This window comes from Rhinolophus sinicus, chromosome 14, assembly GCF_057876585.1.
Source record: "Rhinolophus sinicus isolate RSI-liver-muscle chromosome 14, RSI-T2T, whole genome shotgun sequence".
Taxonomy (NCBI): domain Eukaryota; kingdom Metazoa; phylum Chordata; class Mammalia; order Chiroptera; family Rhinolophidae; genus Rhinolophus; species Rhinolophus sinicus.
This window is the reverse complement of record NC_142514.1, coordinates 14,923,164-14,950,776: the sequence shown is the minus strand read 5'-3', so window position 1 is coordinate 14,950,776 and position 27,613 is coordinate 14,923,164. Positions and strand designations below refer to the sequence as shown.

The 27,613-nt window shown below is 56.7% G+C and overlaps 1 protein-coding gene across 3 annotated transcripts; it reads left to right on the top strand.

The window, feature by feature from the left end:
* WNT4 (Wnt family member 4) lies at window positions 1-27,613 on the top strand. 3 transcript variants are annotated; one of them, XM_088790451.1, is made up of 5 exons: window positions 1-369; window positions 14,776-15,011; window positions 23,637-23,726; window positions 23,815-23,957; window positions 24,636-27,613. In XM_088790451.1, the coding sequence occupies exons 1-5, from the start codon at window positions 293-295 to the stop codon at window positions 25,101-25,103; spliced, it is 1,014 nt and encodes a 337-aa protein (XP_088646577.1). In that variant the 5' UTR covers window positions 1-292; the 3' UTR covers window positions 25,104-27,613. The 3 variants fall into 3 exon arrangements, with proteins under 3 accessions (XP_088646577.1, XP_088646576.1, XP_088646578.1); XM_088790450.1 differs by having other exon boundaries at window positions 19-369; window positions 23,595-23,726; XM_088790452.1 differs by lacking the exon at window positions 1-369 and adding an exon at window positions 5,483-6,416 and having other exon boundaries at window positions 23,595-23,726.

Here is a 27,613-nt window from a genome sequence, read left to right as displayed (position 1 = left end):
ATCCTCGGCCCGCCCCCGACCCGCCCCCCCGGCCGCCCGCCCGCCTCCGCCGCCGCCGCTGCCGCCGCATCCCGGCTCTGGGGCGGCGCTGACAGTCTGGTCCGCGCCGGGCAGCGGGCGCAGCAGCGGGCAGGGCTGCTGGCAGGCACGGAGGCAGAGCCCCGCCGCGCGCGCCCCGGCCCGCGCCCGGCGCCGCGCCCCAGCCCGCCAGTGGGACGCCCACCTGCCGCCCCGACGGGAGGCCCCTCGCCGCCGCAGCCGCTGCCCGGGGCCGGGCGCCCGCGGCGGCACCATGAGTCCCCGCTCGTGCCTGCGTTCGCTGCGCCTCCTCGTCTTCGCCGTCTTCTCGGCCGCCGCGAGCAACTGGCTGTAAGTCAGGCCGGGACGGAGCTGAGTCGGGCGGGGGCCGAGCGGGGTGGGGCGGGGCAGGCCCCGGGGGCAGCGACCGGTGCCAGGCGGCGCGGGGCAGCGGGCGCGGGGGCGCCCGGCAGGTGTCTCCGCTGCGGGACGCGAGGCTCGCTCGCGCTCTCCGCTGCCTTGCCTGGGCCTCCTTCTGGACACCCCTCCTGTCCGGGTCCGGTTCCCAGCCCAGAGGCGGCAGGGGTGGCGGCGGCGTCCGCACCCACAGGCGGCGTGGGGCTCTCGAGAGCGCAAGGGGTGCGAGCGCGCGGCGGCCGCCAGGGGTGGGGTGCCGGACGCGGGGCGCAGCTCAGGCCGGGCTGACAGGTCACCGAGGAAGCCCGTTACAGGGACTCTGGGTCATAGTAGCAGGTTAATCCCGAGAAGTTCAGGCGTGAGCTCCCCGCGCCGAGGTGTGCGGAGCTGCGCCGCTCTGCGGGCTGGGCTGGAGGCGTGCAGGGACCTGTTTCTGCTGGGGGAGGCGGGAGCCAGGGATGGAAGGAGGGAAGGGACCAGGACGCGCGGGGGCCTCCAACAGCCCGTGGCTGGCGTTCGGCCTTGGTTCTCCCTGGGGCAGGAAGAAACTCTGTCTAGCCCTTAAAGAGGACAACAGCCCCCCCACTTCTGTGTGTCTCGCCTAAGGAGGGAGGGGTGGTGACCGCTGGTGACCTGTCTGTCTGTTTCTCCTTGAGGAGGGCCCGACTCAAGGTACTCCCTCTGAAGGGACAGAAGGTTCGCTAGGGGGTGTATGGGGGGGATTCTAAAAGGATGAGCTTGGCTGAGTGAGTCAACAAGGAAGCAAGAGGACCCTGCACTCCTCCATCCCCCCCCCCCCCAGTGACCACTCTCCAGGCCCCAGACTTAACCCTGGCCCAGAGAGCTGCCCCCGACCCGCTGTGGGCAGCCAGTGGGGAGCCAAGCTCCAATATTGATCTGAAAAGCATGAGGTGGGAAGGGGGATAGCCAACAGTGTAGCTGGGGTTTCCATGGAGACAGCGGGAGAGGAAAAAATTCTCTCTGCATCAAGACCAAAGAACAAATATCTCCCATGAAATTGCCCCGAGTGTCCAATGGCTGTTGCTATGAGGTCATTGCAGCCAGTCGGGGCCCTGCAAGATTGAAGGAGAGTGTTCTTTGGGGTCCCAGCCACCCAGGGCTTGGGGGACAGAGGTGATGTGGAATTCTCCCAGCTGTTCTGAGCGAGGACTCCCAGGCCTCCCGAAGTGGCTGCGGAGCTTTTGTTTTTCTTGGAGCCTTAATTTGATTAACACTTCAGGGGCAGTGGCACAGTGTACAGAAACCAGGGCACCACCACCTCCTCCCACTGCCCGCCTGCAGACCAGCCCCCTGAGTGGGGCGTGGGGTGCAAAGCTGAGGAAGGCCACTGATTTGGACTTGGAGGAATCAGGTCCCTGAAGCTGACTCTTGAAAGCACTGGTTCAGAGCCAGGGTCTCTGAGCTTGAGCTTCAGGAAGAGCAAGGACTGGGTCTGAACTGCCCAGCACCAAGGGCAAAGAGAGAAGTGGCAATTCAAGTGTCTGACCCAGGCCTTCAGGGAAGAGAACGACATCCGCAGTGGAAAGTCCTTCAAGAGCATCTCGTGTTTTGGATCAGTTTATAGATGAGGAAACTGAGCCCCCAGGAGGGGGGAGCTACTTGCCCAAACTCAGAGCTAAGAACTAAACCCAGATACTCTGACTGCCAGGCAGTGACATACCCCTTTCCCTGGAGCCATCCCAAAGTTGAGCCAGTGTGGCCCAGGTGGTGTCACCACCCACCCTCAGCCTCGTCCAAACCCAAAATCCCAGCCAGGGAGGCAGCCCCAGCTTTGGGTCACACAAACCATGGGGAATTCCAACAGCTCAGTTCTCCTGCTGGCGCCGTGGGGGGTGGGGTGAGGAGGGCGGCCTAGAGGAGAAGCAAGGTTGGCAAACCTGTTCTCTGCAACGGTGATGGTTCAGGTTGCCACGGAGCAGTCTCTGGATGACCCCACTCACTCCTGCTCCACCCCGGGCTTTGAGCCAAGGGTCTCTACGTAGCCCAAGGCAGAAGGCACAGGGTTCACAGGACCCTCCCCATCTAGAGAGGCCACGATGGAGAAGAGATCTCTGGGCACATCCAAGACTGTGTCATTTGTCTCATATTTATCATCCTCCATCCCCAGGCTAGGGACTGAGCCAGCTGTGGGGGACATCAGTGTCACAGCCTGGCCTTCAAGGAGCTTGGGGTCTAGAGAGAAAGACCAGATAAAAGCAAAACCACAAATGGGTGGGGCAATGTACATGCTGTTGCTGTCAGATGAAAGAGTGAAGTGTGAGCTAGAGCAGTCACGGAGGGGGGATTTGGCCTGGATGGTGTAAAATCATGACAATAAGAATAATAATGATAGTAGATCCCACTATACTATCTAAACCCTGACAACATCTGAATCCCATTTCACAGATGAGACGATTGGGGATCACAGAGGCCACTGCCCAAAGTCACCTAGCTAGTAAATGGCGGAAGGATCTGACCCAAAAGCTGCCTGTAGAAGGAAAAGCTTCGGGCAGGCAGGCATGGTGGCTGGCACCGTGCGTTTTCAAGTGTGAGCCACGCTGGAGGTCTGGCCCCACGAGGATGGCTGGCAGCGCTCTCAGAGGGTCAAGGCCTGGCTGTCCACTCCCCTTCTAGTACCTGGTGTCAGGCTTCAGTCCAGGGGTGGCTGGCTGGCCTGTTGCAAGAGCTGGTGCTGTCTGTTGTCTCAGAAGGGCGGGTGGCCTGGCAGGCAGGCCAGGTGTCCTGCTGCGTGCAGCTGTTGGACAGGACGGAGCCTGGAGCTGGGAGAGCTCCACAGCCTGAGGCCTGGGCAAGCCCAGAGAAGCTGGAAGCTGTTGATTAGACTTGTGTCTGGCACCCAGAGCGAGTTGACAGCTTGTGGCAGCTCCCACCACTGAGGGAGGGAGGGATGGATGGATGAAAACAGTCCTTCGGTAGACGGCCTGGACTCTGCCACAGACTTGGGCTCTGAAATGTCTCTGAATGTCCCCCTACCTCACCCCACGCCGCACTGGGGCTGTGCTGGGAGTCAGGAGACAGGGTTCCAGTCCCGGCTCTGCCCCACATGTTGGGTGGCCTTGGTTGCACCTGTTCCATCCTCTGGGCCACAGTCCCCAGCAGATTGCTCTGAACCCCAAATGGAAGTCCTGGGAAGAGTCAGGGAATAGATAACCTAAGGTTTCATGACTGTCGATTTCCTGGAGGAAGGCACTGGTGCACTGAGCTGGGGACTCTGCAGAGGCCCACTAGGCAAGGGCGGCGAGCCCATGCTCCACGCAAAGGTCGTCCAGAAGAGTGGCTCAGAACTAGATGTCCGGGATGGCAGGTAGCCTACAGTGCCATCCCAGTTCTGCCACTGACCAGACGAGTGATCCTGCACAGGACAGTCAACCTCTCTGAGCCCCATCTGGAAAATGGTCCCCGTCCTTGGGAGGTTGTGATGGAAGAGAAAGGCCATGCGTGCAGCATCTGAGCACAGCACCAGGCACATGGAAGGAAATGGCAGCCATGGCTGCTGCTGGAAGCTGAGGGCTGCTATCAGTGAGATGGGGGAGTCATATCCCTGTTGATAGGGATGATGGAAAGAACAGGCCTTTGGGTTGCTGCTCTCAAGCCCTATTTACCCCAAACAATTCTGTCCGGATCCTATGAACTTACATAGGCCACACAGGTAGGATCCTAGGCTGCCACCTCCCTGTTCTTCTACCAGGGCCCCTCCGAGAGCCTCATAGAGCCAGGGAGGCCCAGCCTAGATCACAGGCAAATCCTGCTGGCCTGAGGAGCTGGTGCTGGGAGAGCCCTTCCGTGCCACTGGGGAAGGCATCACGTTCCTCACTGGATCTGACTTCCACGGGTATGCGTCTCCCAGCCAAGCTCGTGCACGCCTGCTCGCCCAGCAGGGTATGTAACTCCCTTGGCAGAGTGAGGCCTGGAAATCTGGGCACAATGTGCTGGGCCAGGAGTACACAGAGCCAGCCCAGATATCAGTGCCAGCTGCACAGGTAAAGGTGTGTCCTGTCTCCCACAGGAAGTATCCCCCTTGTCCCCAGCTAAAAAGGATCCCTTCTAAATAGTAAAAGCCCATCCCCTTGGAGCTTTTCCCTTGGCTCTGGGCATTGAATCACAACCCTAACATACCCACAGCTCTTCACAGTTTACACCAGGATTTCTCAAATCACCACATTGAAATTTTGGGCCTGTCCTGGGCATTGTAGGATATTTAGCAGTATCCCTGGCCTCTACTCACTAGATGCCAGGACCACTCCCTCCAGGGGACAACCAAATATGTCTCTAGACATTGCCAAATGTCTGCAGGGGGCCAAAATCCCCCCTGGTTGAGAATCATTGATTTACAAGCACGTTCACACCCATTATGCTGTTAAAACCTCATAACCTCTTCCCCTCCCACGTTCAGAGGAGGGAGTATAGATTCTTTTCAGCCCCACTTCCTAGGCCCAGAGGTGCAGTGACTTTCCCAAGGACATTCTGCAAATCAGAAACAGGACTTGAACTTGACCTGTTCTCAGATGTCCAGACCTCATGGTTTTCATCCCTGCCTATACAACTGTTTTGCATTATGTATGCATATATGTAGATAACTGTAGTCCAGTGGTGTGGTTTCTTCTTCTACAAGGTTATAAACACCTGGGGACTGAGGCTGGGGCATAAACACCTCTCAGCATCCTCAGAGTACGTGGCACATGTCTGACATGCAGTAGGTGCTCAGTCAGTATTTGATGGATGAAGGAAAGAAGGGCTTATTGACTCCAGAGGGTTTGAAGTTATGATCAAATGGTGCCCCATCTTCAGAGACCTCAAGTAGGAGGGATGTCTCCCTCCACTGCCCTGAGTCTCAGATGATGCTAAGATATGCTAACGGGGGTGTCAGGAAGTTTGGCTGTTCCCCAGTAGATCTGCTGCTCTGGCCTCCGCTCCCAGGCTAGGGCACACCCCTCAGAGCCAGTCTAAGTGCTTTTTCCCCCCTCACCCTCTATTACAGGGCCCCGGGACCTGGCTCTGCCCGAGGGGTTTGCTCAGTCACGACCCAGCTGTCTGCTATGGCTTGACTTTCTTCCCTCAACCCTGGATTAGCAATTGAGCAACTCAGCAAGCATCTGACAAGACAGTGCTCCCCCAAACCTGTTGAAACTCGCCCAACTCGGGCCCTGTGGGTGCATTTGGAAAGCTGAGCGTTTGCACCAAGCCTCTCTTCTTGTTCCTCCCTCTGGGAAGAAGGGCTTGGCCTGAGCCAACCGGTCACAGAGTTGGCCAGGGAACCACTGACGGGGGGACAGCTGCCCACCATTGGCCCCTCCAGTCACCCCAACTCCAAATAAGCCTGCGAGAGCCGACGCTGGTTTGCTCGGCAAACAGCTGGAAGGCGAAGCTGCGACCCCATAGTTGCTGTCCAGACTTCCACAGGAGTTGCCAGGTTTTATCGCTGAGTCCTGAACTGCTTCTTCTGTGATTCAGCCAAACCCAGGGAAGGATCGGTCCCTGCCATGACCCCACCAGCTCCTCTTCCCCATCCAAACCCCTCTCCGCCTCCCCCATCTCCTGGCAAACTTGAAACCAAACTTTGTTTTAAAAGTTCCCTGGCCACGTCAGAACCCCTGCCGTGGAGGGGACCCAGTCTGAGAAGAGAGGGGGAGGGAGGCAGATGGAAGGAGGGAGTGATGCGTTGGGGAGGGAAGGAACCTCCCCACAGCTCACAGTTCAGGAGGGAACTTTGGAGAGGCCCATGAGAAGCAGCAGGAAATTGCTGATGAGACTAGCGGGGCCTCTTTCCTTGCTATGACTCTGAAGGGTCCTTTCAGACCCTATTTTTCACTCTGTTCACACGCAAGTCCTATCATGCAGGATTGGGTCCCAGGAGCTCTTCCCCAAAGGCTGGAGACAGCAAGATATTCCTCACCAGTCAGTGGAGGATGCCCAGCTGTCCTGGCACCCGAGGCCTAGAGGACTGAATCACAGCCATCAGAGTGAGTGGGGCTCTGACATTATCAGCTCAAGCCTCTCCCGGGACACTGAGCCTCCAAGTGCCTGCTAAGCCCATTCAGTCAGGTCAAACACTTATCAAGACCTACTCCATCAGGCCCTGTGCTAGGTACTTGGGGTCACACAGCATAGTATGGTACAGCTGGATCTCACTCCCAGGTCTCCTGTCTGCCCAGCACTTCCCCTGCGTTGGCTGAAAGCAGACCTTCAGCCCCTCACACCCAGCCCGTCATTCTCTGCTTGAGATGATGAGCAACTGGAGCAAGGAAGGAACCAATGTTTTCCCATGTGCCCTGCTGGGGTGGGGATGTGGGGTGAGCTATAGGTTCTCCCAGGATTGGGCCTTTAGAAGGGCCCCACCGAGGCCAAGGAACTCACTAGGAACCTAGCGCTACTAGCCTCACCCCAGGAAGCCAGCTCCTGGGCCCGACAGCACAGCCGGGGTTTCACCCATGCCTTCTCGTTCCCCACCTCCAGGGCTGCCTCAGTGGAACTAGGGAGGACAGTTCAATGGTTCGATGGCTATAAAAGCAAGAAAGTCCCTCTGGGGACAAGAGTTGGGTAGGTCTTTTCGAGGGAGAAGCTCTCTGCTGGCAAATTCTGGGACAAGGCAAGGTCAGGAGGTGCCCTAAGTTTGACACCCATTCATCCCACAACCACACGTGCCCCAAGAGAGAAGGAAAAGTCCTACCTTTTGACACAGCTCTGGGGCCACCCAGGCTCAGATCTGGGCGGTCACTTCCTGCCCCTGAGTCAGCCACCAGCTCCCCCAGGGAACAAATACTACAATATGGGAAATGGGGAGGGTCCCAAACAGGAAGTGGGGGGCATGGTGCCCTCCAGAATGAAATGTAGGGAGCTAGGAAACCAGGGTAGTGAAAGTAATGGAAACTGGGAAGCCAAGAAACAGGAAATGGGGGTGCTGAATCTTCTGAGGATGGTGAGTAAAGGGAGCTAGGCATCCCAGGATACAGGAAGAAGGGATGCAGGAGTGGGGACTTGGGCTCCAGAGGACGCCATCATTTCCCCCCAACTGAGGAAATGCACTTGGGGCAAAGAGAACTAGACTTGGGCACTGAGAGGGTTATGAGGAAATTGGGAAGGTGGAACAAAGTCAGCACCCATACCCCACAACCACTGTGAGTGTCTCCAAGCTAGGCCACTCCTCACTGGCTGCCCTTGCAGGGGTTTCAGGCCAGTGGCAGCAACTCCTTCCATGGCCCCAGAAGCTGCAGAAACCACAGGCCCAGACACTGTCCAGGCGTCCCTCCCCAGAACGCCTCACTCCTAAAAGCAGCCCAGACCCCTTTGCTGGAGTTCAGAAAAGACACAGGGCTCTGGAAAGTCTCATCAGTGGAAAAATGAAGCCACCTCCCACACATCACTGTCCTCTGGTGCCAAACTATTATGCCCTCAGTACCCTGGGCCCTATTTGAAGCCTGGTCAACCAGCCCAGGCTTAGGAGCCAGAATGACCTGTTTTCAAATCCTGACCACCCCTGACTGGCTACATCGCCTTGAACATATGTCTCTGTGCCTCAGTTTCCTCATCTGTAAAATCGAGGGGGTGATACCCATTTCCACCTGGCCCACCCTACGGGGTTGCAATAAGGATTAATGAAAGCAAGTGACTATTGTTTAAAGAGCACAAGTGACAGGGGACCTAAGGTCCCTCTCTTCCAGTCATCTAGGCCCACACATGGTTTCCAAGTCCCCTTGGCACACCTGAGCTTGTCCTGTGTGCCCACTGTCCCTGCTCCCCTCACGCCAGTGTCCCCAGCTCCCCAGCTCCTAACAGTAGCATCCCCTGAATCCCATCTCTCATACTGCGGGTCCTTGGAGGATCCATCTGCTGGGCCAGAAGCAGCAGGAAACATGTTCTCTAACTCTCCGTACTCCGTCTGGAGATTCTGTCAAAAGTCTGCAGTTGGGATCGAGGCTGAAGCAACCCACTGTTCCCTGTGGGAGTGTGTCCTTCCCTAGGTTTGCTCGGATGAAGCAAAAGGGCTGGGAACCCGGGTCTAAGAGAGCTGACGGAGCCAAGCAAGGAAGACAAATGAGTCGAACCAGTCTGGGGTCCAGCAGGGGGTCCCGCTCAAAGGGCTATGAAGAGGCTTTGCGATGGCGGTGATAATGATTACAGTGATGGCAAACAGCTTAGCAATGATGATAATATAAGAATGTTGCCACCAGGGGAAGCGCGCCTACTATGTGAACCTTTAATTCATTTAAGCCTCCTGAAGTAAGAACTATATTCTACCCATTCTGTAGATGAACACACTGAGGCTCAGTGATGTTGACTAATTTGCCTGCAGCTAACACAGAGATGGGATTCTGCCCCAGTCTGTCCATCTCCCTTGCACAGTGAGCCACACTGCCTAGCATGTCTTGGAGACATGCGGGAAGAGGACAGCAGGATACTAAAACCAGGGATACAGAAACGTGCAAAGGTCTGAACAACCGGGGTCTGATCTTGGGGAGCCAGGCGCTCCCCACCCCTCATGAGGACACAGTTGTGGATGGGCTCTGTGTGACGCTTGCGTTCCCCAGCCCCATGGCTCCCAAGGCGCTCACTGTTCAGCAGGCACTCCTTCCGGTTCCTCCTCCCAGCCGCTTGGCCTTCCTCCTCCCCGGTGTCACAGGCAGGACCGCTCCTGAGGAGGCTCTAAATGTGGCCCAAGCAGGCAGGGAGGCCAGAGGGAGGGGGCAGAGAGGACTGGGCCAGCGTCCCAGCCCCCACCTGGACACCCGCGGGGCCAGGACCCATGACACTGATCTGCTTGGCCTCCCAAACGCTCCAGCTATTTCCCGTCCCCTCTTCTCTGGACTCACAGAGGAAGAGCCTGGGAGGAGTCAGAGAGGTGCGGATTTTCCTCTAGGAATTTGTATATTTTTTTAAAAAAACAAGCAAACCTGGAAAAGCTTGGGACAAGCCCAGCTAATTTTAGTTTCTAATGAAAACAGCAGGTGGCCGAGAGGATCTGATCTCCCGGGCAGGGCCAGGGCCCTCCGGCCTTGCAGGCTGCAGGCACGGCCGGGCATGGGGAGGGCCTTCTGGGAGGAGCCTAAAGGACCTGCAGCCCCCATTTGAGAAGATGGGGCACGAGCTGGCTGGCAGCAGCAGCCGGGGTGGCCTGGGCTGTTGGGGGTAACCTGATCAATGGCACGGCTGTGGCTACAGTCCTGGTGGCCGAGGCAGCAGGTGGCAAATTGCTAAGCCTGTACTCAGCAGTGGCAGGAAAAGGGCTAAATTAGGGCAATGCAACCAGAACAGGAGAAGAAGCAGGGATGGTCGAGGCCTTCCAGAGGCAGTCCAGCCCAGCGGCAGCCAACACTGAACATGCCCAGGCTCTCTGTCTCCCCCAGAAATGGCTTGTGCAGTCGATATTTGAGCCCGGCCCAGCTCCAAGACCAGCGAGTGGCACGCATGTCTCTGGGGGAAAGGTTGAGCCACCCTAGGGTGCTGAGAGGGGGTTCATAAGGTCCCCAGGGCCAGTTGGTCCTAGCCCATAAGGCTCTCCAAGCCCTCGGCAGAATGAAAGGCAAAGGCAGCCCCCATTTCCCTCCCTCACCGCCCCCTACCACCGCTCTTCCTTACCCTGAGTACTCTGCCAGGAGGTGAGCAGAGGGGGCCTAGTCAGGCCATAGCCCTCTGTTCACGATGCAAGTTTTTATTAAACGCTTTCTACATGCCACACCCTGTGCTAGGCACTGAGGAGGCCCCAGGCTGGACGTGACACTGAGGGTGGCATCAGCCCCCTTGCAGCTGTCAAACAGGGCAGATCCACAACCAAGGTACAGGGGAAAGAGAGTTCCTAGTCAGAGCTGAGTTTGCATTCCAGCTTTCCCACTCGCTAGCTGTGTGACGTTGGATGAATCACTCCACCTCTCTAGGACTCAGTTTGCTTATCTGTAAAATGAGACCAAACACCCTAAGGATACCGTAACAAGCAAGCAATGCGGGGGCAACAGCCTGTGATACCTGGGACCCTAACGCTCTCCACTTCATTTCCAGCTCCATTTCCAGCTTTGGCACCTAGCCCTTCCCAGGCAAGACCCTGGGCTCTGGTAGAACTAGGGTGGGGGTGGGGCTGTGTCTCCTGTGGCATGGAAGGGGACAGCTGCTGGGCCAGATGAAGGCAGGGGTTGGGAGTGGTGGGCATTGGTGCCAGCCGTGGGGGCAGGGCCACTCCTCAGCGGAAGAGGTTTCTCAGCTTCTTCCTGGAAGCTGTCCCAGTGACTCACGGCCATGGCAGCCCATCAGCTCACCCCTAAATCCCTACTACTGTTATTTCAGCTCATGTCCCCTCGTTGAGCTCTGAGCCTAGGGGAGAGGGGTTGGGAGGCCCTTTCAGTCCATCTCATTCCTCGTCCAATGGCAAGAGCTCCACCTATCAGCCTGGCATGGGGTCAGGAGGCCTTCGAGGCTTGGGTCCCCACCCCCATCCCACTCTTGAGAAGGAGCACTACCGACTGAGAGTGGGAAAGGCCACAGAGACCCACTGGTTTATTGTACCCATGAGGAGACAGGGGCGGGGACTTGCCCAGGGTCACACAGTGGGTTGGTAGCTCAGCCAGGACTCCCCAGCCTACTTCCCCTCCCCAGGGATTCCCTGCCCTTCAACACCTACCTTCACCAGAAGCCAGGACCCAGCACAGCCCTGTATGGACACTTGGCTGGACACAGAGGGGGCACAGGCTGAGATGGGGACAGGCCAGCTCTGTGCCCCATGTCACAGAGGACATAGGGGCCTCCACCCTTCTCCAAGAGGCCAACCTTGGGGCTAAGCAGGAAAGGATCCAAGAACTTGAGGCCCAACTTCTTGTCCCCTCACCGGTGGCCTCCCAGACGTGGTCCTGGCCCACAGCCAGTAGCTGGGCTCTTGGCGCCCCCTGCAGGCCAAGAACACCAGGTGGCCTAGCTCCATAGGGGACCCCGTCTCTCAGCTGGCAGAGGCAGGGAGCACCCAGTTAGGACTGAGGAACCAAGTGGCCCCCTCACGTCCCGGATGCACCCGCCCCTGGCCCCGCAGCCACCTCATTGCCCTGTCTCCCTCTGAGAGGCACAGGCTTCTGCCTGGACATTACCAGTCTCTGAGCGTCCCCTAGGCAGAACCTGGTAAAGAAGACAGAGAGGCCTCCAGGAGGCAAGGAAAGCAGGGAGAGTGAAGGGAGGTTGGACTGCTTCCGCCCGAGACCACCCAGCTCCCACTTGCCGGTGCTGTCAGGGAAGGGAGAGAGCCCCACACCTCCGGCTCACCCACGATACGCACAGCTCTGAGCTAGATGCAACAGCCACATCAAATCACATTAATTTCTCACGGCAGTCCTGCGGGATAGGAACCATTATCTCCATTTCCAGAGAAAGAAAACCAGACTCAAGCCCCACAGCCAGGGGGCTGAAGCTGCCGTGAGGAAAGGGGGTCCCAGAATCAGATCTCCCTCGGGTTTAGAAGGAAAACACCACCAGTGGTTACCCAAGAGCTTCCTCTAAAGTGCCCTCCAGGCCAGTGCCCGCCTGGCTTCACAGCTGCTCCTGGGAACGTGTTAAAAGCCCAGATGCCCACCTGGAGTGGGGCGCAGGCACCTGTGCTTTCAAGAAACTCACACGTCTCGATGCACAGCCAGATTTGAGAACCATCACTCTGGTCCAACCCACATGCCTGACAAATAGAATCCAGCTGCTGCGTGCACACCTCCGTGGATGGAGAGCTCAGCGACCAGCAGGCAGCCACCTAACTGCATCTTGCCTGTCATCCTTAGGTTGAACGAACCCAGCTCTCAGCAGCTTCTACCCAATTCTAGCCCTTGAGCCGCATAGAAGACCATTGTCTCTACCAAAGGCTTTGAAGTCAGGCGAAACTAGGTTCAAGCCCTGGCTCCGCCTCTTTAGCTGTGAGATCTTGCACATAAGGCAGGTTAATCTCTCTGTGCCTCGGTTTCCTCCTCTATAAAATGAGGGTTCACTGGCTGGCCGAGAGGATACATGCAATAACGTAAGTAAAGTACTTAGCCCAGTCTTCCCTAAGTTCTATAAGAGTTCGCTATTTTTATTATCATCACCATAAAATTTTCCCATATTTTAATAGGGCTTTCTGTGTACTTTTCTATTTGGTCACCATCCATTTGTTCACTCCTTCAAACAAATGTTGAGTTCTTGCCCCATTGGCTCAGGCTCGTGTCAGACCATCTTTCACACACAACATCCCTTTTGCCTCTGATAACAGTTCTTGACGTAGCCAGAGCCAGAGGTATCTTCCCCACATTATAGATGAGAAAACTGAGTCCCAGAGACTGTGACCTTTCCCTGTGATCCTTCTTAAGGCAGGAAATCTGTGGGGCTTCCCTTATAGGATGCAACAGTATCTTTGCCTCCACCCCCCAAAAAGCCCCCCGCCCACCAGGTTTGCTGGTGAAGCTCCTTGTTGGGGGATGGGGGTCGTGGTTCACTGTACAGACGGGGGCAGCAGGACACTGGCTGTCTTGTTCAGAGCCCCTGATCTGAGCGAGATCTGAGGGTACGGACAGGGTTTGAGTTTCCTCCTGGGAGAAAGTCTCTGTGCTCACCTGTAAAATGAGGGGTCTGGACCAGACCACCTGTCAGGGAACATTCCTTAAGTCTGTGGTTCTCTGTGCTCTGCTGGTCCCCCAAGAACCTGGAAGGCAGCCCCAGGCAGCCCTGCCCAGGGAGGTGAGCAGATGCATCTCCTCCTTAGCAGGTGGGAAAGGGAGGCAGGGAAAGGAGAAGAGGCCTTCCAGAATCACCATTCAGCTCTCCTCCCACCATTTGGCTGCCACCTGTGCCCCTACTATGTGTCAGGGACATGGCAGTGCAGGGGGCTGGGGCAGACAGGCCGAGGCAGCGGTTACAGCACAATCATGGGGACATCCAGACCTGGGTTCCAATCCAGGTCCTCACTTACAAGCCGGGTAACCTTGAGCCGGTCATTTCACCTCTCTGAAATATACCTGGCACTTAGTAGGTGCTCAGTTAATGCCTGCCTCCTTCCCTTGAGAGAGGGACTTCTTTACAGGATCTCTTTCCCTAGGAATCATTTTGTATCTTGCTCTTGGCCCCCTTGCCTCCTCCCAGGTCACAAACTGTCTGTCGTTAGATGAAACAGAGCCTTCCTGAGCCCCTCAAGCCGCTGTGGAGGAGGACAGACAGCAGAAAGGGCCTTGGGGTTCAAAGGGGTTTGAGGCTTGGCTCTGGTACTTGCTATCTGTGTCACCTTGGGCATGTCACTCTCTTAGCCTTCACTTTGGAACCCATAAAATTGGCATAATAATCATTACCTCATAGATTTTGGGTGAGGATGCCCCAGGATGAAGCGTCTACCAGTGTGCATAGCACATACTGTGTTTCCCCAAAAATAAGACCAGGTCTTTTATTAATTTTTGCTCCAAAAGATGCATTAGGGCATATTTTCAGGGGATGTCTTATTTTTTCATGTACAACAATCTACATTTATTCTAATACAATCATGTCATCTTCTTCTGGAACATCGTCATAGCATACTATATGCGTCCGTCTGGCTGACGATCTTAACTGGGGCTTATTTTCAGGGTAGGTCTTATTTTGGGGGAAACACGGTAGTACGTGTTCGATGAACAGTGGTGCTGTCCCCTGTCCTCCACTGAAATGGACTCATGAAAGCCCCTTCTCCCCACATGTGCCTGGTCCCAGAGCTGCATGACCCTCAGAGGTGGAGCCGGTATTATTGGCCCACCTTCAGGCTATGAAAACTCAAGGCGCTGAGGAGAGAGCAGGGCACACAGGCCGCTGCCCGCGTGCTGACCACCCCCAGCGCTCACTGCCCTCATTGCCCAGCCTCCACACACTGCGGCACTGACGCTAGTCTCCATCTGGTGGCCCTGGGACGTGGCTGGCAGTGAGGATCCTGGGTTCGCAGCCAGAAGGCAGGCTTAGGTCACTGGGTCCCTACCTGGGGTTGGGGAAAGAGAAACACCAGGCAGACAGTGACTCCCAGCTAGAAGGCATCTCAACATGAAGGGGTCAGAGCCCAGGGGCTGGGGCTGGGGTAACGTCAGGGCACAGACACTGGTGCAGGGGTCACCCAGGGCAGGGAGGGATCCCAGGGGGGCTCTGCCTGCTTTGGTTGCTTCGGCAGAAGCCTTCTCGTCTACGACAGCACTTCTCCCCTCCGGCCCCTAGAGCTGGGCAAGAGGGCCTGTCACCGGATCCAGACAGAAGCTGACAGCCAGGACCCACACTGGGACAAGTCGGTTCCCAGAGACCTGGCTGGCCATGGCCTGGTCCTGGGACTGCGAGGTGGAGACAAGGGCCACTGCATCTCATTCCACCCCCACCATCCTCTCCCAGGTACCTGGCCAAGCTGTCGTCGGTGGGGAGCATCTCGGAGGAGGAGACGTGCGAGAAGCTCAAGGGCCTGATCCAGAGGCAGGTGCAGATGTGCAAGCGGAACCTGGAGGTGATGGACTCCGTGCGCCGCGGCGCCCAGCTGGCCATCGAGGAGTGCCAGTACCAGTTCCGGAACCGGCGCTGGAACTGTTCCACACTCGACTCCCTGCCTGTCTTCGGCAAAGTGGTGACGCAAGGTGAGGGAGGGACTCATAGAGGTGCTAGGGGGGCCTGTGGTGCCAGGGTGTGGGCCCTCGGCCTGTGGACCCCAGAAGAGACCACTGTGTCCTTGGGTGGGGAATCCATGCTCGTGAGTGACCGGACTATTGGGTCGTTTATCAAAAACGGCACCCGATCCAGCGAGGGCATAAGGCTGCAGGTGGAGATGCTGGGAGAGGGGTGGGATCCAGGTGGGCAGGAGTTCGGGGTGGGAGGGCCGTCAGAGGAGGCTGCTGTCCTCTGTGCTGTGCAGTGTCTGCAGTCCTGGAGCTACCAGCCCGTGTTAGAGAGGAGGAAAGCGAGGCTCAGACAGGGGAAAGGATGGAGATGCCCAGGCTCCTCAGAGGGTAAACACAGTCCGAGTTCAGACCTGGGCGCCAGACCCCCGCCCTGTACTGTTTTACCTCAGCACCCCGCCTCGTACGTGAGCCCATCTCATTAGTGTGTACCAGTGATGAATCAGATGGACACCTTCACCATGTCCCGTGCTGAGACCCAGGGATGAGCAGCGCCAGCTCCTGTCCTCCTGGGCTCTCCGTCAAGTCCACCACCACAGCTCAGGAGGGCAGTGCTTTGCACACCGATATTGCTAAGTAGGGACCAGACACTCTTCAAAGGGTTTTAATTCATCTGGCTCTTTGGGATAGGCTTCCATGTTACAAAAGAAGAAACCAAGGCACACAGAGGTTAGGCCACTGCCCAAAGTCACAGAACTAGAGAGGGGCACGGCCAGGACTCGAGCCCAGGCAATCCAGCTCCAAGGTCTTGCTCTGACCCATGATGAGAAAACGCTGCAATGGAGGGGATGGGGAGTCTTGGGAGCACAAGGCTAGACCCCTCCCCTGGCCACGGCTGGGGCTCAGAGAAAGCTTTCTCAAGAACATAAACCCTCAGCTGAGACCAGAAACATGAGAAGGCATTAAGCCAAAGTAAGGTGGGCCAGGGCATAGAGAATGTTCCATGCAACTCAGAAGACTCCTTGAGGGGTCAGCAGGTCAAGCCACTGCCCTCGAGGAAGTGCTCTAAACCAGCTGCCTCTTTTTCTACTTCCTGGGCATGAAACTGACACTCCCAAGCCACCAACAGTCGACGGAGCTCTTTGACTTGCTCGGGCAGCAGGAAGGCATTGCCTGGGCCAACCTTTGTCTTGGCACCTGTGGTCCTGGACCATGGGGGCTGCTGAGCTTGTGGCAAACCATTTGGATATTGTTGGAAACCAACTGTGATAGAAATTTGGAAGCCATTCTCCTGGGAGCTGGCAGAGGCCAACCAGGCACAGTCTAGCTTGGCATTACTGAACGTTGCTGCTCCAGATAAGAAGCAGAGACCCAGCGAGGGGCCTGCGTGTGGAGGATCTCCCAAGATAATGGTGCCACTGCCGGGGGCCAGGCTGCCTGTTGGATGAGGCCCAGGGACTAGGCTCAAACAATAGACCCTGAGCACGCGGGACGCTGTTCACACACAGTAGGTGATTTAGATGGACGGGTGGGTAGAGCAGTAGGTTTCATGTGCCAGGCCCTCTCACACACCCCTGCCTTTGCACATGCTGCGTCCTCTACCCCAAATACCCAACCGTCTTTCTCCACCACTCAGCAGGCCTTCCCAGCTCCCACAAGAAGGTGGTTTGCTTTTTCTTCTGGGCTCCAAAGCTCTTTGTTCATGCTGGGGTTCACCCCCCCCCCTTTTTTTGGTAACTTTTTTGTTTTGAAACAATTTCAAACTTACAGAAAAGTTGCAAACATAGTTCAAGGGATTGTCATATACTCTTTACCTAGATTCACGTTTTAACCCATTTGCCTTATCAATTTCTCTCCCAATCCACACATGCACACTTTTATCTAAACGGTTGGTGTTCACGGCTTTCATTACACCTGTTAGACGGAACTGCGATGCCTGTCTCCCCCACCCCACCCTGCTATCCCTCAACCTTATCCTCTTCCAAGGGAAGGATCACATCGCATTTACCTGTTTCCCAGCACGGGCAGAGCCTGGCATGGAGGAGACAGTGCATGGATGTCTTCCAATGACAGAAAGCAAGTCGGGGCAAGGACCAGAAGGGGAAAAGAAAGGCAGGTATGGGTCAGTGCTGGCCTGAAGCTAGTGAGACCCCATCGAGAAGGGCCTCCCTTACCTGTGCATGTGGCAGGAAGTAAGAAGGAGGGCCCAGCCTTGGCTCAGGGAGTTTGGGAAGACACTGAAAACCTTACCAGGCTTGGCTGGAAACTACCGTCGGAGTGGCTTGGTCAAGCGTCTGGTCCCCTGGGAGCTGAGTCAAGGTTCCCTCCCCCACTAGGCAGTCGTGTTTGGAGGCATCTGAGATCTTCCCATCCATTCATCCCTTCACTTCTGGATTTTTTGTTTTCTTCCCTAGTAAAATTCCTCTGGGAAAAGTCTTAATTTGTCTCCACTGAACAAGAAGAGAAGAGACTTGTCCATTCCGGAGCCAAAGTACTGCTCTCAGAAGGCACAGGGGTTCACGAGGCAGCTGGAGGGAGAGCAGGGGCAAGCATGACCTTGATTGAGCGAGTGACGGCACTCCTCCAAGCCGTGGTCTCCTCACCTGTCAGTGAGACGGGCGGATGTGCTTTCCTCATAGGGTTATCATGAAGATTCAGTGATGTAATTCGGGGCAGCACTCAGTGTAAACCCTGAAGAGCTGTCCGTCATCACCAGCTGCTGTCTCTTGGGGCGGTGGCAGCAGCAGCAGTAGCCAGTCTGGGCAGGCCTCGCTCGCAGCCCCTAGCTTTGGGGTTTGGGGGGCTTGGCCAATACCCGCATTCATAAGCTGCCTGTCTGGGGTCATGACCTCAGACACAGAAGAGGCCAAAGCTTGCAGATCTCCCCCAGAGTGGGGAGCCCTTGGTTATTGAGGGCCTCTTGTGGTCTGTCCCCTCAGACCACCCTGATGACAATTCTGCAAGTGTGTAGTATTGGTCCCATGTCACAGCTGAGAAAGGGGCTGAGCAGACAGAGGGTGGTAACACACACAGCTCCAGGACCTGCCAACTCTTGGCTGTAAGATTTTAGGCAAGGTTCTTTCCTCTCCTAGCCCCGTGTCCTGCTCCCTATAAAGTGGGGACAATCCCAGGACCAACCTCCTGGGACCCCCATCAGGATTCAGAGGCGATGCCTCTGAAGGGCCTGACTGATGCCCACAGAGACCCCCGATGAGGAGGGCAGCTCTCTTACTTCCAGCATTTCCCGAGGTCTCCCGGCCTCTAACTCTGTACTCCCACCCCCGCCAAGAAGTGGAGGCCACCTGTTTCTGAGGCATCGAGGCGGGACCCCGAGGACACACGGGGAAAGAATGGTCACCAATGAGGACAGTGTGTAAGTTAGGGCCAAACTGTGCTCTAGGCTGAAAATCTACCAGAAATTCAGTAAAATTGGTGTGGGGCAGCAAAGAATGGGGGCAGGTGGCAGTTCTTAGCTGAGCAAGTGTTACGGGCCCGACGTGGGATGGCCTCTGCCTTTTAGTCCCTGCTTGATCCCAGTGCCTAGAGTAGCACCTGCACCCACTAGGTAACTGACAAATATTTGTGGCATGAATGAACAGGGTTCGAGGATGGGAGGGAGAGGCCATAGAGTCTGGCAAAGGTCAAAGGTTGCCATGAGCAGGCTGTGCTGGGGCCTGAGAGGGGGCTGGCCTGAGCAGGACCAGAGAGGTGGGAAAGGCAGTACAGACTCCGCTCCGCCCTGGTTCCCTCCATCCATAGACAGCAGCGGGCCTCTCCCTGCCTCTTTGCATCTCACTCTGTGACCCTGATCAAGTTCCTGTCCTGAGAAAGGGACTCCATGAGCCCTGAGGCTCCTTCAGGCTCTGTCTGCCATGGTTGGGAGGGGATGTGGTGCCCTGGCTGCTGTAGCACAGGGAGGCTTCGAAACTGGGCCCATCTCTGCACTCCCTGCACGTCTCACATCATCTAGGACACCTTACGGACTGTACCATCAGGCTGCATTTCCAAAGTAAATGACCCACCAAAACCTGTGTTCTCATCTTTGTCCTCAGTATTGGCACCACGTTGGACCCAATGAGGGTGAGAACGTCCCTTCCTTCTGAGGGACCTCTTAGGCCAGCCTTTTGGCGCCATCAGATAATATATGGGGGGGCGTTGCCCCGAGACACTCTGCCACTGGGAGTTCCTTGAGGACCAACTCCCTGGGTAGCCCTAGTGTGTTAGCATCGGGCCTAGCTCACAGCAGGTGATCAGTGAATGTTTGGTGAGACAGCAAAAGGGAGAAAGAGTCTCTGCCCAAAGGATGCTTTTAGTCCAAGCGGTAACAACATGGTCAACTGATTGGCCCTCGGAGTGTATAGGCCCGACCGGTGTTTGTTAGCAAATGAATAAAATGGCATTAATCACCCAGCAATAATTCTCACCAGAGCAATATGTTTCGATTGCCTACTGTGTGCCAGGGACTACACTAAGCACGTTCTATGCTTGACCTCGTTAGATTTCCAGAACCAGCAAATGGGGACCAGCCCCATTCTATGGGCAAGAAAGCTGAAATCACACGTCCAGGAAGTGGCAGATCTCAGGCCTGCCTGGTGAGCGTCTGTGCTCTTTCTCAACACCCACCCGTCTCCAAGTAGCTGTGAGGGGCCCACTCTGTGCCCAGCCCTGTGCTGGGTGCTGGAGATGCCAGAAGAGAAGTATGAGGGACAGCCTGGCCCCAGGTACTTCCAGTCTGACAGCAGAGGCCAGACAAACACACAAGACACTTAGAAAATAAAACAGTCTACGGCCCGATTTCTGACTGCGAGGGGCAGGCAGGCCAGTGAAAGCAAATCCGTAATGGCGGGGGTGCAGAGCGAATGCGGGAGAAGTGAGAGGGTCTGGCCAGCTTGGTAGCTGGATTTCCCCCCATGTTTGAGTTGGGAAAATGAGGCTCATAGAGGAAGGTCATGCCACTAGTAAGAGTCTTAACACGGCTTTGTCCAGCTCTGAAGCCTTTTCTCTTCCCCCTGTCCTATCCTACATCATCTCTTAAATCCAAAGAGGCTTCCTGGAGGTAGTTTCAAGAGAAGGTGAGCTTTTGCAAATAAGAGGGCAAAGGAAACTGGAAAAGCAGGCTGGGGGCAGGGATGGGGAGAGGATGGCAAATAATGTCTTTCTCAGAGAAGACCGCCTGCCGTGCCTCACCTCCCTAGGACTCCCGCTGAGTCTGCTTTGGAAACATGAGAGTTATGCTGGGAATGGCACTTCCACCAGGACACCCGCCTGGTGCCCCGGGGATCACCATGCCCATGGCTTCCTTTCCAGACCAACTCAGCCTCAGCTGGTCCTCCTCCAAACACTCCTTCCTGCTCGAAGTTCCTTCCTTCCAACGTCTGGGAGACACTTCGCACGTGATGTGCTCAGAAGAGCATGGGCCTTGAGTCACACAGGCCTTGTTCCAGTTCCCTCATAGCTACTGACTGGCTGGGGGACCCCAGACAAGCCACCGAGCCTCACTTTTTCCTCCATAGAGCAGAGCCGGTTGCTGAGGTTGCCATGAGCCTCAGGCAGCCTACACATGGGCCGCGGCACTCTCAGAAAGGGGAGCTATTGCTGGATCCATATGACAACGCTGAACTCCCAGCCCCAGGCAGCCTTAGCACCTGGAAAAGATAGCATTGAGGCGGGACCCAGAGGACACACAGGAGTGAGACCAATGGAGCTGGGGAAGGAGGTGCTCTGGGAAGGAGAAAAAGCAGGAAGAGTAGGGTGTGGGATGGGCAGATTGCTTTATGGCAAAGGCAGAAGGTTGCAGGGCGGCTGCTGGCACCTTAGAGAGAGTCCGTCTTACTCTCGGCTGGTTCTGCTGTCCCAGGAGGACAAAGCCAGGACTGTCTTCCTCCTGCAGCTGGAGCAGGCAAACCCCTGACCAGGGAGCCGTTATCTACCATGTCACTGGGGAACTCTCTTCTGCTACACTCCCAGGCGCACAATCCTTTTTCTGTCTCAGCAGTCTCTGCCAGGTACCCCACTAGTGAGCAAGGCTCCAGCCTGAGTACCCAGGCAGAGGGGAGGAGCCTGCAGGGCCCACAGCACTGGAGGCAAAGGGCTGGGACCCAGGGCCAGTTAGAAAGGGTGGAGGAGCCGCTGCCATAGGCTTTAGGGGCATGGTGGCTTGGCCATATTCTCCTGGCCTTCTGGGGCCTCCTATACTGAGCACAGAGGCCAACTACTCACCACCCCCAAGGAAAAAACCCACAAAAGGAAATGGGCTTCTCCTACAGCACATGAGATTTAGGAGCGACCTAGGGAAGTCCTTCTTGGCTTCACACACGTGGTGGGAAGGGATGGTCTGCATGGATGTTCCTGGGGCTCTGGGCTCCGTGAGGCAGGACAACGTCAAAGATGAAAGCTCCGGAGCCAGCCTGTCTGAGTTCAAATTTTGGCTCTCCCACTTCCCGGCTGGGTATTGTTGGACAAGTCACTTCACCACTCAGTGCCTCAGTTTCCTCATCTGTAAAATGAGTTAAAAGTCTCTACTTCACAGGGTTGTTGTGAAGATTATATAAATTATGTAAAGTGCTTAGACAGTGCCCAGCACGGAGTAAGTGCTCTATAAGCTTTAGCTCTTTTTATTATTATATTCCTTCCAGAACCTCTTTCTTCAGGCCCAGTCCCAAGATGAGAAAACCCAAGCCTCCTTATTCCTGAGGCCAGGGCAAGGGGGACCTGGAGTCTGGCAGATGGATGTTGGTTTGGGGAATGAGGCAGGGGTCTCCCTGAGCAACCTCACTGGACACCCTCCACCCCAGGGCCATGAGCACCCAAGGGCGAGGTGAGGCCAGAGCGTGGGGTGGGCAGGGCTGCCTGAGAGCCTGGAGAAGCAGGGAAGAAAGGACCACACCAGGCCAAGAGCTGGGGCCCGTGGCCCTATCTCCTGCTCTCCCTTCCCCCTTGGTCTTTGGGGCAAAGAATTGTGCTGGTTCAGGCCTGGAAATACCAGAAATACCAGAAACTAAAGTCGTCTCTCTTTGGGCGGCCACAGCGCAAAACCAACCAACATGATCCTGCTATTAACCTCGATTAACTTGGAGAAGATTCCATCTCAGGCTGTCAAGGCCCCCGTGGCCCGAGCCAAGCCCCCTGATGCAGGCCCAAAATGGCCAGGCCAGGGCAGATGATGGGCAGCGGACGGTGGGCAGTGGGCAGTCTCCCCAGGCTCAGGGGCCGAACCAAGAACAGAGCGTCCTGAGCCATCAGGGGCCTGAACTGCCCCCACCCCAGGGCTCAGCGTTTTCTGCTGCCCGTCCACAGACACGGGCACAGAGGAGGTGATTGTTTCTGTCTGACCACGGAGACTGCTCCCCAGGGCAGCCGAGAGCACAGGCCTGGGTGTCACAGAGGTAATTGCCAACCACGGGGCCAAAACCTGCCCCCTCCACTCCTGCGGACACCGACACTCCAGCAAGAGACAGAAGGACAGTCACGGGCACACAGAGGCCCTCACAGGGCCCAGGAGAGGAGCAGGGCTTGTCTGGTCACACTCCCAGCCAGCCATGCACACACACACACACACACACACACACACACACACACACACTTCCCTCCCCCCACCCACACCCCCAGAAAGACGCTCCACAGAAGTTACACCCCCTGAGGCACAGTTCCTAGGAGGATAAAAACACCCATTCAGGAAGGGGACGAGGGTAGGCACCAAAATAGCACCGAGCAGTCGTGGAGAAAAGGAAAGAACATGCAGAGACCGACCCACAGACCTGTGTTGGAGCCCTGGTTCTATCAATTCCTCACTGCCTGACTGGGGCCAAATCACTTCCCCTCCCCAAGCCTGCACTGCGCCATCTGTGAAATGGGCACAGATAAAGGCTCCCCGTGGCAGAGGGCATGCCCTCATCAGCAGTGGTCGTGGTAAACAGTAGGGGCCATTGTGATTACAATTTACTCTAAAAAGGGATTAGGAAATAAGCTGGTCTCAGAAATGAGCCCAGCCTCAGCAGGAAGGGCTGGGGCAGGATCCTAAGGTGGGGGGACCCCTCAGAGCCCAGGGGGACTGGCTGGGGAATAAACACACACAAAATACTGGTTTGTAGAGGAAGCCAGACGGGCTGGCCATCCAGCCCTGCTACTTCACAGCTCTGTAGTCTTGGGAAGTCAGTTCACCTCTTTGAGCCTGTCGAGTCTCCCGAAAATGGTGTGACCATCACTAACCCTCCAGAGGGGTGGTGAGAACAGTACCCAACAGTAGCTAAGAGCGCTGAAGCTGGACTGCGTGCCTGCTCAACCACGTACTCTATGACGGCGGACAAGTAAAGTAACCTCTCTGTAAAATGGGGTAACAGTACAGTACAGACCTTACGGGTGCTGTTAGGATGAAATGCCCAACACATGTGCAGACATAGAGCAGTGGCTGATGTGTAGTTAGTGTATTTAGCACCCGTGCGGTGACAGCACCAGCACAGTGTCACCCCTGGCCCACAGGAGTTAGCTTGCCCTGCTCTCTCCCTGGTCCTCCATCATTCAGGTCTCACACAGCCCACCCCTCTGAAAAGGCGGGTCTGGGGAGGAGCGTGGGACCCAGCCCTGCCCTCCCTCTGCCTCCCACAGGGACTCGGGAGGCGGCCTTCGTGTACGCCATCTCTTCAGCAGGTGTGGCCTTTGCGGTGACACGAGCATGCAGCAGTGGGGAGCTAGAAAAGTGTGGCTGTGACCGGACAGTACACGGGGTCAGCCCACAGGGTAAGTGCAGGAGGTGGGGAGGTGTGAGTGGGAGGGCAGGGGCCTAGCCCTCACTCACCCGTGGTCCCCTCTGCTCCCTGCGCCCCAGGCTTCCAGTGGTCAGGATGCTCGGACAATATCGCCTACGGAGTGGCCTTCTCACAGTCGTTCGTGGACGTGCGGGAGAGAAGCAAGGGGGCCTCGTCCAGCCGGGCTCTCATGAACCTCCACAACAACGAGGCCGGCAGGAAGGTAGTGTGGCACTGCTTCTGCCACCATCACCACCGGGGCAGGGGCGGGCTCGGCACGGTCCCCAAAACACTCTCTCATCCACAAGCTACTCGGAAAACATCGTCCAGGCTCTCACCAGCACCAGACACCTGGCAGCCAGTGGGGTACGGGGCAGCCGGATGGAGAAGCAGATGAGAGCGGTGTCACATAAGTGTGAGAGGCCCCTGCTCAGCACACACGACCCCCGACACAACCTCACCCCCATGGATTGATGTACATGTGTCTGCATCCCTTTGTCTCACGTACACCCCCAAGAAGAAGCAGAGCCAACATTTGAACCCTTCTCGGTGTCACCACCAGGATCATTTCCTTAATTAGGAAACCGTCTGCCTTCTCATACCTATTCTTCAAGGTTCCTGTGCACATTCAATGCAGCCGTGTTCTTTCCCATCTTGTCACGTGTCATTCACTGTTTCATATGACACCGCCCTTTAAAATGTCTCTCCTCCATCAATTGCAAGTTCCCCAACACAGCTTAGCAGCCTACCACAATATACAGTAGGTGCTTAATACGGAGGAAGCATGGTGGTATATCTTTCTCCCCTTCTGTGGTTACCCCCCACCCATGCCCTCGCTGCCTGGCCCCCAGCGGCCCCTCCCCAACCTCCCCTGACATCTGTTGTTCTCTGTCCCCTGCAGGCCATCCTGACACACATGCGGGTGGAATGCAAGTGCCACGGGGTGTCAGGCTCCTGCGAGGTCAAGACATGCTGGCGAGCAGTGCCACCCTTCCGTCAGGTGGGTCACGCACTGAAGGAAAAGTTTGACGGCGCCACCGAGGTGGAGCCACGCCATGTGGGCTCCTCCAGGGCGCTGGTGCCACGCAACGCGCAGTTCAAGCCCCACACAGATGAGGACCTGGTGTACTTGGAGCCCAGCCCAGACTTCTGCGAGCAGGACACACGCAGCGGCGTGCTGGGCACAAGGGGCCGCACGTGCAACAAGACGTCCAAGGCCATCGACGGCTGCGAGCTGCTGTGCTGCGGCCGCGGCTTCCACACAGCACAGGTGGAGCTGGCCGAGCGCTGCAGCTGCAAATTCCACTGGTGCTGCTTTGTCAAGTGCCGGCAGTGCCAGCGGCTGGTGGAGCTGCACACGTGCCGGTGACGGCCGCCCGCCTGCGCCCAGCAACCACCCCGTGGCCCGGGGAAGGCCGATAATTTAAACAGTCCCTCACCACCTCCCCCAAAAGATACTGGTTATATTTTTTGTTTTGGTTTGGTTTTTGGGTCCTCATGTTATTTATTACTGAAACCAGGCAGGTGACCCCAAGGGCACCAACTGGGGTCTCACTGAAGCCTGGGCCTTCGTGGCTGCCACTGACCAAAGGGACTTTGCTCATGCTTCTGGCTGTCCACACGTGGCTGCTGCTGACCACTCCGTTGTTATCTGTATCCGTTTTTCTACTTTGGAGACTTCAAGTGGGTAACAGGAGTGTTACAGCACCCTGCCTACTGACCCTGCCAGCCAGAGAAGGGGGGGGAATCGCTGCCATTTTGATGGGAGTTGCACCCACACACACACGAACCCCTGGCAGCTTCAGCCCGGTAGCCTTGTCTTCTCAACCCCCCTGGAAAGGGAATGGGCAGATACCAGGTCAAGGGCAAAGGGTGTATTTCAGCCCTCCATGAGCAGCTGGAGGTTCAATTTCTGTGGGACCTTCCAGGCAGGGAGAGCAGGTGAGGTGAAGGCAAGAGAAGGCTAGAGGTCCACCCCAGAGCCCAGCCTGCCTGGCCGCCCCCTCATAGAGGGAAACCCCCCACTCCCTGGTCCCTCCCGGGCAGGAATATAGGCTATCATCCTGGATCAGAGGTCGCAGCTGGGCCTTTGCCCTGACGCCCCCGTGTGAGTCTCCCCACCATGCTGCTCCTCCGTGAAACGAAGAATGGAAATCACTCACACACACACTGAGGAAAGGGCTGTGTGAAAAAGCCCTCTCCCAACCGTTACTTCACTCAACCAAATTTACTGAGCAAATACTACGTTTTAGGCCCTGTTTGGGGCCATCTCACTGGGTGACAGACAAGACAGGGATGCTTTTGTGCCCATTTTACAGCAGAGGGGACCATGCCAGCCAGGTCCCAGAGCAAGCTAGATACAGAGGCCCAACCAGAGCCCTCCAGCCAAGGCTCCTGTACCCAAAGGCCCAGAAACTGCAGGTCTCCTTGGGTCTGAGTCTGGGAAGGGGGCTCTGGCTCAAGGGAGTGGGGCCGTGAGGCAGCTGGAGGCACAGATGGCAGGCTGAGCTGGAGCCCATGTGGTTCCCGAGGGCAGAGCAGGCTCTGAGGGACAAGGTGGACGGCTGGAGGCACCCTGGCCCCGGGGTACCGTGGGTACTGACGTTGGCACCACCATGGAGGGCCTGGCCATGCCTACCAGCCAAACTGTCAGGAGTCCAGCCGGAATGTCTGTGAGCAAGACAAGCACACAGCAAGACCTGGCCTGACCCAACTGCTTCTAGGGTGGGCTCCCAACCCTGGAGGAACTTGCTGTCAGCCCAGGCTCCAGGTTGCCTCCGCACTGGGGCTCTAGGCTCCGAGTCTGAGGTCTTGAGCTCTGGGATCCCCATCGGAGATTCTCAGACCCCAAGCTCTTGGCTCCAGGGCTCAGTGTCTGAATTCGAAATCCCAGACTCAGAATGCAGGCGCCGGCCTGGAGAAGCTCCCCTCCACGCCCTGTGGTGCCTCCTGGTGTCGGCTCCCTCAGGAAGAGAAGGTCAACACCCTTGGCCCCCAGCCAAGCTCTCTGCTCAATGTCCACCCAAGGAGGCCAAAACCAAGTGAGATGCTGGAGCCACATTCGAATGTGGGGATAATCTTGGGGCAGGGAGACTCTGATGTGGATGAAAGCTGAGCCGACTAAGTGTCCCCGCAGCTGCCCAGCTGGGCTCACTGCTCCTCTGGCGGGCTCTGTTCAGCTGTCTGCTCAGCGCCAGCGGAAGTCCTATCCCTCACTGGCACAGGCTAGACTCAGACAAAGGAAGCAGCGGACACCCCTCTCCCTCCAGAGACAGGGCTGAGCCACTCTCTCCCACCCCTAAGTCCTGTCCCCAGAGCCAGGGGAACAGTAGATCCAGGCTGAAGGGTGGCGTTAAGGACACTGCCCTCAGGAAGAGGTGAGAGGGTCTTGTGCTCATTCGTGGGCTTCACCTTTCTGCCTGCCGGGGGCCCCTCAAAGCCGATCCTCCTGGGTTCTCAAGGGTATAACCTCGGTGAAGCAGACTAGACTCAGAAGCTCTGCCCAGCCCTACCACCACCGCCACCAGCACAAAGGCAAAAGGGACCCACAGCTGCGGGGAAATGGGGCTTCCTTGAATATGTCGTTCTCCAAACTGTCCCGAAGAAAGAGAAAGACCCAGTCCAGGCCCGACTTAGCCCACCCACTCCGGAAGAGGGCGGGGGGGGGTCCAAGTCCTAGCCCAAAGCTTCTCCCACTAGGCTCGCCACAGGCAAAGGTGATGTCTGTCCTCCGAGGCCTTGGGCTGGAGAAGCCCCAGCTCTGGATGCTGCTGCCCCCTCTGCTGCCTCACCCCATCCTCCAGTTTTTATACTAGGCTCCTTGCCGTTGTGACATCCCCACGAAATAGTCTGATGCACAATAAAATGATTATTTCTTTA